Here is a 12,896-nt window from a genome sequence, read left to right as displayed (position 1 = left end):
TTGGTCAACTCATACAAATACCTTTGTGTAACAACTAGTGGAGCTCTGCAATGGAACGATCACATAGGCTCTCTCGTAGATAAGGTATATGGCAGACTTCAGTTCACTGGTAGGACGCTAGCGAAATGAAGTCAGTCTACAAAGAAGATCGCTAACAGAACATTGGTGCGACCCGTCCTAGAATATCACTCAAGCGTATGGGTACTGCAACAAATAGGAATAGCAAGGGATATTGAATGTATACGAAGTTCAGCAAAATGATCTGCCTTTTTTTACCGATGAGGGGGCGTCACGAAGAAGCTGAAAAAATTAAATTGGTAAAAGCTTGAAGACCGTCGTCAACTATCCTCTGAAATCCTTCTTAGAAAGTTTCAAGAATCTACTTTAAGTGAGGAATCTAGGAACTTACTACAGCCGCTCACATATTACTCCCATAGTAATCACAGAGAAAACCTTAGACTAATTACAACGCGCACAAAGGCGTTTAGACAGTCATTCTCCCCACACGAATTACTACACGTGAAAAGTTCGTTGATTGCGAGAGGATTTCGATCCAACGACTAGTATATGAGAGAGCAGCACACTGCATATACTATATCACTGGTCATCATATGATTTCAGTTAAGAAGACTCTTCAGTTTGTATTACAGCTTTGGGCAGATAGTGTGCTGAACACTGGAGTGGACTGAAGAAAAATATATAAGACTAGTCGATGTCCGACTCATATTCAAACGCAAGGCGAAGAAGTGATGCACGTGTCAATGCGCGATACACTTGCAAACGCTGTTGTTCACGTGTTCTGAATCTGTCGGTGACTCGTTGGCGGGCCAATTTTTGTCTCAATGCATTAGCTCGAAGGCGTTCGTTGCGTTTCTCTTGACTTTTATTAGCACGTCTGATTGCAACCTGGTTTCTTAAATTTTCATTGCCCGTCAATTGATCTTCTGTCGATCTATTTACCCGACGGTTCTGGACTAAGTTTGAATTCCGAGTCCGTCGACCGATATTTCCTCCTCGTCCACAAAGACGTGGCATTGTTTTATGTATGTAACTTATATGTGAATACAATACACTTAATATTCACTGAAATGCGACACCTGAAATATCAAAAGACACCCTACAAAAAAATTAAAATGTCGAAAAATAAACGAAATCCTATGCACGTAACTTATATCTGAATATAATACGCTTAATATTGCACACAAAAATGCAACGCCTCCTACTCTGCTGATTTAAGAATGTTAATTTTCCAGGCCCCCACTTGAATGCAAACACAAAAATTCATTCAAGTCGATCCAGCCGTTTAGTTGCAGTGTAGATAAATAACCTTGATACCGACTGCAGCGCCATCTGCCGGGCTGATTTGTGAATCTAAACCATACAGGGCGCCACCCAAACGCATACAAAAAAATTCACTCAAATCGGTCCAGCCATTTAGGAGGAGTTCAGTGACATATACACGTACAGTAGAATTATATATATAAAGATAATAGACGCATGTATGTGTGACAGATACATCTTCGTTTTGTAGATTACATCCGTTAGCTAGATTCATATGCTGAGTTCCGACCGCAGAAAGAATTCCGAGGATATATGTGTTCAGCAAAAGGCCTCTCTCTGCCGTCTAGAACTCTTGAACTGTAGGACTAGTGATGACACTGCCACTTAGTCCGACACTTCAGCATGTGACGCAACAGAAATAAATCTATGTGCATCTTATAAATTTTCGTGGAATAGCTTCCGGATTTTCCATGTCATGACTACAAACACGCCCGCAATAGCAAGCAAGCGTCCTGCTAATTTTCCCTAAAAGTTTGATCTGAAACTTTGACAGATTACAGCTAAGTGATCGATCAACAATGGAATCCAAAGATCTTTTCTAACTCTGTAGAAGCTCCGCAACGCTGTCCAGCTCTCCTAGTTAATGTGACTGTGCTCCTCTGTTGATTCCCTTCCGTTATGTTATCTCTAGCTGAAAGAGTGCATCATATCCATGAGAGTAAGTGGTTCACATGCAAGACTGCAGATTTCGATCTTATAAACGTTCCTTGAGGGACTTCCACAATCACTAAGCCCGATGATCCAAATGAAAGTATTCTGACTGTTCAGATCTATATAGAGGTATAGTGGCTGCCGTGCTCCGTTCATTCTACCTGTTGAGACTTTAGACGATGAAACTCTTACCATCAACCCATACAAAACATGGTTTAACTCAGTCACAGTTACTTTGCCCACGTCTAAGTTTATAGCAAAAAAATGGCTCTGAGCACTATGGGACTTAACATCTGTGGTCATCAGTCCCCTAGAACTTAGAACTACTTAAACTTAACTAACCTAAGGACATCACACACATCCATGCCCGAGGCAGGATTCGAACCTGCGACCGTAGCAGTCGCGCGATTCCTGACTGAGCGCCTAGAAGTTTATAGCACGTACAGTAAATTGGCAACTGCTTTGCTCAACTTCTAAAACCTAAAGCAATAAATAGTTTGCTCATTCATGGACGAAAACATCTCGTAAAGCAGCAGTGTCAACAATGAGAGGCTGATACAACGAGCTTGCATCTCTGTGACTCCAGTAACCCAAACGGGAGTACTGTGTCGTTACATATCGCGTGGAAACCAAACCTTTACAAGCATCTAGCGCCCGATTTCTCTCCCTACAGTACCTTCTGAAAAACTGATGCTGGAGTTTTTTTCCTTGCCCACTCAGCATTGTGAATCATGCTAGCATCGAAACCGTGGGAGGAAGCGGAAATTACTGGGAATCTGGAGGTTGTGAAGAACCTACTTTCCTAGATGCTTCACAAGCGCTTTCTTCTTGTTCTTCTCGTAATTCAGCCAGCACACAGTGCCGTGTATTGTCAACGCTCTATCAATGTGCCTTCTTGCGAGGAATATGTCTGCCCATACACAAAGTTGACTAATCAGTTTTTGATATTAGGAAGGAAAAAACTTCCTAATGTCCTGCGAAATTGTATTTATTTGGTCACGATCCGGCTTTCGGGCTCTCAGGTGACAACACATGAAGATGGTCTGAGAAGCGAAAAGATGGTTAGTGACCAAATAAATATAGTTTTGCGGGACATCAGGAAGTTTCTTCTTTTTAATCCTAAGTTCTGCAAAGCACCAACGGAAAATTTAGTTAATGTTAAATCAGTTTTTGATTGATGACTACATTTTAATTTCAAAGAATACATTTGAATGATTCAATTCGTTGCACACGGAGTACACGAGTAGTCCTGCCAACGAATTCCCGATTACATCAATATTTCGTGGCAGTATTGACAATTCTCAGGCAGTAATGGGTGTATTTACTTTAAGTGTACCTAAGTGAAGTGGCAAATGATTAAGGTTCGTAAGGGATTAAAAAAGAAGTGATGAATTACATACAGTACTCTCTCTCTCTCTCTCTCTCTCTCTCTCTCTCACTCACTCTCCCTCCCCTCCTCCTCCTGGTGAGACAATGAAAAGTGCTTTTTTTTTGCTTTTCTGGATATTCTTTTCTTCACTGACAATTCTTGAAGGTACAGAGTGATTGTGGACAGAAACTGATAAACGGAAGGGTAGATTACTTAAGCCGTGGACAGATGCTGAAAAACGGGGCAGATTACTGAAGCAAACGTGTATCATTGCTACCGACGAGCGACATTCGTTAATCTTAAGGTAGTTACTTGACCTACAGCACTCAAATTTTATCCCATTTTAGTCAAGATGAATGGTAGCAATCTGAGGAACATAATTTATTTCAATAACTAAATATCTGAAGCAACTTACAGAAACTGAAATTTGACTTAGAAGGTATGAAACAAAAATCTACCTTTGAAAGTCGGATTATTTAGCAGTCAGGCTTTTCATTGTGATTTTGTCTATAATCTAAGGGAATTCCAATATAGAATTGTGTGTTGCTCGTGGTTTATTATTCTCTTCCTTTGTAATCCATGGATCATTAACCGTGTATATCGAAGAGACAACTTCGCCTCTAACGTTCTCTGCTAAATTTGAAGCATCCTCATTCTGATCTACGGAGATTAAAGTTAAGGTGCGAGAATGCAGCATTGTGCCTTCGTCTGTTGATACCAAACTGCATTCCACCGTGACTCGACACCATTATCAAATTGTACTCTAGTGTTTCTTCGCAGAAGCAGAAAAATTTCATATGAACTTGTTCCCTGACAGACAAGATAAATGCTAAACGTATGCCAGTATATTATAGTAGATTTTAAATTGCCAAAGTATTTCTTGTACTGTCTTCACGATGGAGTAACGCAGGGCCCTCTGTGTTTGTTGCAGGTATCCAGACGCCGTAGCCATGACAGCCGCCGTGGACCCCGCCTTCAAGGCCATCCCCAAGGGCAGTACGGCTTTCATCATATGGAGGATCGAGGTACGCACAAGCACCCAAATCTTCGTCCTGGGACATACCGACACTCTGCCAGTCTGCCTTCGTTTTCTGATGCACGCCGGTACAGCGTTATTGTAGTCGGACGTAGTTGGTAACCGTTCTGACGGGAAAACAAATTCTCGTCACCAATTTACGATCGTATGCGACGGAATAGCTCTTTCCGAAATATTTATAACAACACTTAAAGTCGTTTGCCAACTGTGGTATACGCATAGTCCACAAAACAGCAAAAGTAATTCTAGAACTGTTAGAGTAGATCATCAGAATTTATGTATCAAAATAATATAAAGGAGTGTTGAAATGAAAAAGCCCGAAACGTCGAAACAACCAAACTGGTTGAAATTTGCGTACGCCGCGTTGGGATAACGTAGTGGGACGCCTAGGGACGCGGGTGTAGGGTGTTTATGACTTCCATGCGTTTGTTCAGCAAAAAAACTTCTCAAATGGAAGCGCTACAACTCGGACGACGAACTGAAGGACACAATGGAAGACTGCCTCCTGTCACAGCCACAGGAATTCTTCGGCTCGTGAAAAGGTGAGGTAGTTGCGCTCAGGCCTCTGGTGATTACTTTTGAACAAAGACTTAGATTATATCCACAGTGTTTCTTCATATCTTTTCTTTGGAACACCCTTCATAAATTTTTCAGAGCAGTGATACTTCAACATAAATAATTCCCGTCACCTAAAAAGTTACAGTTCGTAATAACATGCAGCCGGAATGGTTACGGTTAGGATTAATTAAATAAGTTACAAGCAATTTTTCATCAGGAGGTATGTACGAGGGTTGGAACTTAAGTAGTAGCAACTATTTATTCACAACCGATACAAAAGAGTTACACATTTGCACCTGTTACTGTCCTTCAAAGTAGTTACCAGCGTTGTGTAGAATCCGTTGCCAGCGATGTGGAAGGCTTAGTATACCTTTAGCAGAGCCTGTTCTGTTGATGGTGCAAATGGAGCGGTCTACTGCCTGTCGAATCTCTGGAACAGTTCTGAAGTGAATGCCACGAAGTGGTTCCTTCATCTTCGGAATCAAATCAAAGTCACAAGGACTTAAGTCCGGGGAATATCGTAGATGGTACAGTACTTCCCAGTCCCATCGACCGAAGAGAGTAGCCACAGCTTACGCTGTATGCGCCCGCGCATTGTCGTGCAAAATGATGGGCGGGTTGCGCACAAAGTGTTGCCACTTCTTTAGAAAAGCTGGTCGTTTTGGGAGCATCACCTGCGACCAGCTTTGCGAAAGAAGCGGCGACACTTTCTGCGCAACCCACCCATCATTTTCCACGACAATGCGCGGGCGCATCCATCTCAAGCTGTGGCTGCTGTGTTCGGTCAAAGCACTGGGAACTACTGTACCATCCACCATACTCCCCGGACTTAAGTCCTTGTGACTTTGATTTAATTCCGAAGATGAAGGAACCACTTCGTGGCATTCGCTTCAGAACTGTTCCAGAGATTCACAGGCAGTAGACCGCTCCATTCGCACCATCAACAGAACAGGCTCTGCTAACGGTATACAACGCCTTCCACATCGCTGGGAACGGGTTCTACACAACGCTGGTGACTACTTTGAAGGACAGTAACAGGTGCAAACATGTAACTCTTTTGTATCGGTTGTGAATAAATAGTTGCCACTATTTAAGTTCCAACCCACGTAAATTTAGACCCCTAAAAAATAATACCGAATTTCCTACTGTGGCACGATTAAAATTTACGTGAGTAAGGATGTACAACACAAACAATTTAAATGTCAACCTACTCACAACGCCGCACATCCAAACAACGTTGTAGAATTAACAAGGAAATGAGCATCAGTTCCAGAAAAGAGAATTGACATTTATAAAGCAGGACTGTCTCATACGGATTAGCACAGTAGTACGTCACTGATTATCACACACATGTTGGAATTAGAAAACATAACAAATGTGATAAAACTGTTTCAGTATTGCGCAGCGACAGTTCAGTGCTGCGGTCACAGTCCCTACATAAATGACTGCTCAGTCCACAGCTGCACCAAATCTTTTTAGCAGTTTTGTCTTCTTCTTCTGCTGCTTATCCATTAATGGATGTTAGCGACCAGATGTTGCATCTTTCTTCTGTGAACCGAAGTATGTAATAGCTGGTCTACATCTCGTGGTCCTATCCACTGCTTTATATTGTCCAACCAGAATGTTCTTCTTCGCCCTTGTCTTCTTTTTCCTTCAATCTTCCCTTCTATTATTAAATGTAGAAGCATATATTTGGTATAATTGCGTAGGCTTCCGCGACCAGAGTCAGTCGACATAAAAGTTTTCTGGGTATGATACCGCGTCATAATGTATAAAACTACTGCTGGTGGAGAAAAACCACTGTTTCGGCCACGGTTGCAGCGGCCTTCTTCTGGGTTATACATTATGAATCGGTACCATACCCAGAAAACATTTATGTCGACTGACTCTGCCCGCGGAAGCCTACGCAATTATGTTCCATGTTTAACTGTAAAGAAAAGGGAATGTACCAATATTTTTAGCAAGTGGAGAATTTCATAAATTATATATTTCTAGGGCAAAGTATGATTAAATTTTGTCTAATCTGTTTAAGCGTAATGAATTGACACACAACAAAGTTTTTAGTTTATCTCTAAGATATTCTTCTGTAATAATTAATTATACACATACATTTGTACAGCCTATTACGTAACGGAATTAGGGTGTTACGAAAGATTCTTAAGAGACGTGATAAGCTGAAAATGACCTTTCACAATGATATGTTTGACAAAGATTTAAAACGTCAGCACTGCGGAGATTAGTGTGACAACTGACTGACAGATAGAAATGCACTTTTATTTTTCTGGGTTGGAAAGTGAAGGAAAAATCATCGCACCTGGCGATCGAAATATAGCTAACCATTTAACTTCGCACATAGACGTCGTTTGCAGGAAATTTCAGTGATCTGCCCAAGTATCACGACCAGGAAAAGCATAAAACGTCTGGAGCACTTGCAGCAAACAGGTGTTGTCGCCTGCTTCTCTTGAGAAGGGACGTTGTTGTCATTTGATGTTACCACGAAGGGAAAAAATGTAAATAGTTTTCCTAGAGGAAAAACTGATTTAAATGCCGTATGTGAGACGTCATTTTACTCTTGCACGGCAGTAACTAGAATTGCTGACGGGCGGGAGTTAGTAAATACATTATAGTGTATGAGGCAATTTTACATCTTTAAACTAGTTAACGCCATGTGACATATCGCGTACTAAGCAATGCTAATAATTCTGCTTCTACGAACTCCTTATAAATACATTGACGATTTCCTTTTCCAGCCTTGGCATCTCTAATTACCTCGTTCGACAGAAAGAAAACACTTAATCATTCATTCTTCCTTCCATCCGAATTACTAACATTAATGCTGTTTATCACAGAGCAAACTGAAAAAGAACAAACGCAAGCAAATCGATCTAACAGAGGAATAGTTCGTTGTTTTGTTAAAGATAAACGTAAAGGGAAATTAATTCCATATGTGCGCTGCAAGTAGACGTTCAGTGTTTCGCGACCATACTGCGAATCTTTATTATTCATTCTCTTTCCTTTTTAATTCACGAACAGACAGAGAAAAGACATTACTGTGTGCTTCCGCATCCACCGGGTTTCTTACATTGTTGTTACGGCCATTGGGGGACGTGTACTACAATGGCGTTTCTCCACCTAATTCTAAGTAACATTCCTGTGCATCCACTCAGCTCACTCGTGTTGACTGAAGTGGTCAGTTACAGTTACAGAAACACCTCTGAATTTCTTCCCTTTCTTATTGTAAAGGGGATCCCAACAATTAACAATCCTCATGAATAGGTAGTACAAAAGTCTTCTACGTCACTTTGTAGATTCACGTCACTGTCTCAGAATTCTCCCCGTAGACCGAAGGTGCCTGTTCCCCATCCTTATACAGGTTTCATATGGCAGTTCCGTTGCATCTAGCTATTAAATCCGTTTGACTCTCAAACCGTATATCACTAATGCGTTAGCCTTGCGAGCTAACATCCCAAAGATGTTCGGGCTCACATGCGGTTCCTCTTTGTCGAAATGTCTTGGCTCAAACTCGTCTAAGGATTGAACCGCACGTGTCGTATTACTCGCCCTAAATTAGACACTTATGACCTTTTGGTTAAATTATCTGGCTGATGGTAAGTTCGCGAAATATGAAGTTAATATAACAACAGTAATAATAATATCGGGAACTAAATTAACGACCCATAAATGATGTAAGCCACACAGTTGTGATTTGGTTAGAATAATATTTATTCAGAAAGCAAACTAATAGCTAAAGTAGTCGTATTTAGAGTTATATTCGAGCGCATATCCATTTGACACAGTTCGATCATTCACAATGTCATCGCGAAATACAAGTTATCTACGCTAAAGGAGTTAACACCAGGCGCGCGGCTGATCACTGCTCAGAGACTAAGTCCCGCGATACGTCTCCGGCCGCGATTCCCGCGCGCCGAATATAATCGCTCAACTGACTAGTGCAGTTCCCTTTCCTGAAGCCGTCCAGCTGATTGGCTACAGCTTATTCTACATTATTTTACATTTTAACATATTTAAAAATCAAAGCTTGACCATTTTCACGTTCTAAATAAAGTAACAATAATATCCATTGTCAAATTCTTTTATATAAAACCAATACAATTTCCTTCTTAACTTTGAATGTCGCGGCCAGTAGCCTTGCACCAATGTGCTTTCTGATAAATAAATAAATAACAAAAGTAACTATTATGCACTAAACTTTACAACAAATATTCTTTTACCTAGTGATTCAGTAAGGTGTCATGCTGTCATCGTTCAGTGTGTTTTGTGTGGAGGAAATGATGATCTGACGCGTAACTGAAAATACTGATTATTTAAATGTACTATGTCTTTCAAACAAATCAAGTTACACGGTTTATCACATCTGCCATTTTAATGATGTGCCTCTATATGAAATGTCGATCGTTAAGATCGACTAAAGCGTTCAAATTTTAGCATTCAGACTTTTTTACAAAACTTGTGAATTTCACTTTAATGGTAAATCCTAAACTATTATAGATATGATCAATATTCAAGTTTTATTGGGCTCATCATGAAAATTTATGAAGGATGATAGATTAGAATTACTGTGGCTTAATTCCCTGCATTACAACAGAATTAAATAGTTTCCATGTATGTTTCCCTTTATAGCCAATGTTAAGTCAGCCATATTTAACACTGCTACGTCTCCTCGGCCACAAACGGCTTCTACTGGATTTCCCTATGACATAGGTCCTCGTCTGTCTCACTCGCGTACTACAGCACTTAGGCCTCAATAGAAAATAGATGCCTGTGAGATTCCTCGTCTCGTGGTGAATCTGTGCTCTTTGTGCGATCCGGTTCTGGACGACATGGTTCGTTTCACAATCCCTGAAGTCTGAATTTTCGGCCATATACTTAAATGAGAGCGAATGGCTCGTTAACTCACACCCTGCTGCTCCTGTACCGTTACTATGCTCTCATCACAATTAAGACAACCCCGTGATTCACTACACTGTTTGCATTATATTGCCTAAGTTGTTGTGAAAATAGCGTCATGCAGCCAAGTTACGGAGTTGGAAGCTTTTATAATATAAGTGATTTTTCGTATTGCGCATTACATCCAAAGTCGCGCATACGGAGACAGCAATGCCGCGGCCATGGAAGAAATGAGCCGAAGGAAACCACGGGAGCCATAACTTCAGCAGAGATTCAGATCTACAGCCCTCCGGGATTTGGAGCTCTCAGGTTTATTGCTGTATTTCTGATACCATCCATCCATGAAATTCTGTGAATGTTTATACAGATAGTTCCTTGCAAGTGAGCGCTGATGTTGCAGCTTACTACTTAAATTATATTCTTCTCAATCTTTTGCATTTTAAATTCATCTTCTTCAGCTTAACCAGTCATCCTGCCTCAAAACTTATGAAATTTATTCTTACCGCTCAGGTTAAATTACTATGGCAATATATTTGTGAAGCATTTTCTTCAGTGCAGCCTTTGAAATGGTTAACGCCGTACTGAGGAGACGAGACTACTTCTATTGTTTTTAAGGAGGTCGCTTTTTCCACAGTACATGTAGACAAGAGGGGGCAATCATGTTGTGGCGTCAAAACAGCTGCAGTGATAGAACGCAGGTTTTCACCTTTGGCGTTTCTTTTTGCAGAACATGCAGGTGGTGCCGCTTCCAAAAGCTCAGTACGGGAACTTCTACGATGGTGATTCTTACATCGTGTACGCCGCCTCTGAATATGGCAAGTCGACTGGAACTGATTCCAAGGTAAGAAGACAACCAACTTCTTCTTAAAAATTGGCTCGATGGATAGAAATTATTACACATATTAACTGCGTAGAGTTTTAAGATGAAGATGGAAATGCGTCTGTGTACCTTCCAGTCTTTTCTCATAGGATAGTAGATTAAACGGAAAAAATTACTCAGATTTATGTAACAAAGAGATTCTGGTCATATGTAAAGTACACTAACGGGAAGACACAAACGGTACCTTCTTTGTGTGATAACAATGGTGATGTCACTGATGGCAGTGCCACTAAAGCAGAGTTACTAAACACGGTTTTCCAAAATTCCTTTGCCAAAGAAGGCGAAGTAAATTTTCCAGAATTCGAATCTAGAACAACTTGCAACAAGATAACTTAGAAGTCGATATCCTCGGTGCAGCAAAGCAGCTAAAATCACTTGATAAAGGCATGGCCACCGGCCCGGGTTGTATACCAACAAGTTCCTTTCAAAGCAGCTCCATACTGAACAATCATATACAACCGCTCGCTCGTGGCTGGGAAGTTGCACAAGTCACACCAATGTCCAAGAAAGAAAATAGGAATAATCCTCTAAATTATAGACCCATATCACTTACGTCGATTTGCAGGAAGATTTCGGAACATATAATGTGTTCGAACATTATTAATTGCCGTCGAAGAAAACGATTTATTGACAATTAGCACGAATCAGGCAATATCGTTGTTGCAAAACTCAAGTAGCTTTTTATTCTCACATAGTAATGAGTTCTGTCAACAGGGGATGACAAACTGATTCCATATTTTTAGGTTTTCACAAGTGACTTCCAGTCGAATTGCGTGTCTATGGAGTATCGCCTCAGTTGTCTGCCTGGATTCGTGAGTCCCTGTCATAAAGGACACAGTTCGTAGCAATTGACGGAAAGTCATTGAGTAAAGCAAGAGTAATATCCGGTGTTTCTCAAGGAGTGTTATAACCTACATCTACATTTATACTCCGCAAGCCACCCAACGGTGTGTGGCGGAGGGCACCTTACGTGCCACTGTCATTACCTCCCTTTTCTGTTGTTCCTGATCTACACAAACGACATAGGAGGCGAAACTTCCTGGCAGATTAAAACTATGTGCCGGACCGAGACTCGAACTCGGGACCTTTGCCTTTTGCAGGCAAGTGCTCTACCATATTCAAGTTTCATATCAGCGCACACTCCGCTGCAGAGTGAAAATCTCATTCTGGAAACATCCCTTAGGCTGTGGCTGAGCCATGACTCCGCAATATCCTTTCTTTCAGGAGCGCTAGTTTTGCAGGGTTCGCAGGAGAGCTTCTGTTAAGTTTGGAAGGTAGGAGACGAGGTACTGGCAGAAGTAAAGTTGTGAGGATGGGGCGTGAGTCGTGCTTGGGTTAGCTCAGTTTTTAGAGCACTTGCCCGCGAAAGGCAAAGGTCCCGAGTTCGAGTCTCGGTCCGGCATACAGTTTTAATCTGCCCGGAAGTTTCATATCAGCGCACACTCCGCTGCAGAGTGAAAATCTCATTCTGGAGGCATAGGAGACAATCTGAGCAGCTATTTTATATTGTTTGCAGAGGATGCTGTCATTTCGTCTTGTAAAGTCATCAAATGATCAAAACCAATTGCAAAATGATTTAGACATGGTGAAAAAGTGGCATTTAACTCTAAATAATGGAAAGTGTGAAGTCGTCCACAAGAGTGTTAAAAGAAATTTGCTATATTTTGGTTACAAGATAATCATATAAATCTAAAAGCTGTAATTTCAACTAAATACTTAGGGATTGCAGTTACGAATAACTTAAACTGGAATTATCACATAGATAATATTGTGGGGAAAGCAAACCAAAGACTGCGATATATTGGTAGAACACATAGAAAGTACAACAGGGCTACAAAAGGGACCGCGTACACCACGCTTTTCCGCTTTCTTCTGGAATATTGATGTGCAGTGTGGGACCCACATAAGATGGGACTGACGGAGGACATCGAAAAAGTTCAAAGGATAGCACGTTTTGTATTATCACGAAATAGGGAGAGAGTGCCGCGGACGTGGTACTTGAATTGGAGTGGCAATCAACAAAACAAAGGTGCTTTTCGTTGCTGCAGGCTCTTCTCATTAAATTTCAGTCAACAATTTTCTCCTCCTATTGCGAAAATATTTTGCCGGTGATCACCTACGTAGGGAGAACTGATCATCGTAATAAAATAAGG

The 12,896-nt window shown here is 41.1% G+C and overlaps 1 protein-coding gene across 3 annotated transcripts in view; it reads left to right on the top strand.

The window, feature by feature from the left end:
* Positions 1–12,896, top strand: part of LOC124615515 (villin-1) — a 376,118-nt gene that overhangs the window by 276,363 nt on the left and 86,859 nt on the right. For all 3 annotated transcript variants that reach the window (XM_047143473.1, XM_047143475.1, XM_047143474.1), the window contains 2 exons: positions 4,293–4,386; positions 10,591–10,704. In XM_047143473.1, coding sequence (XP_046999429.1) covers positions 4,293–4,386; positions 10,591–10,704 — 208 coding nt within the window. The remainder of the gene's footprint in view (positions 1–4,292; positions 4,387–10,590; positions 10,705–12,896) is intronic.

The sequence above is a fragment of the Schistocerca americana genome, chromosome 5, assembly GCF_021461395.2.
Source record: "Schistocerca americana isolate TAMUIC-IGC-003095 chromosome 5, iqSchAmer2.1, whole genome shotgun sequence".
NCBI classification, from domain to species: Eukaryota; Metazoa; Arthropoda; class Insecta; order Orthoptera; family Acrididae; genus Schistocerca; species Schistocerca americana.
This window is presented reverse-complemented; position numbering and strand designations above follow the sequence as displayed.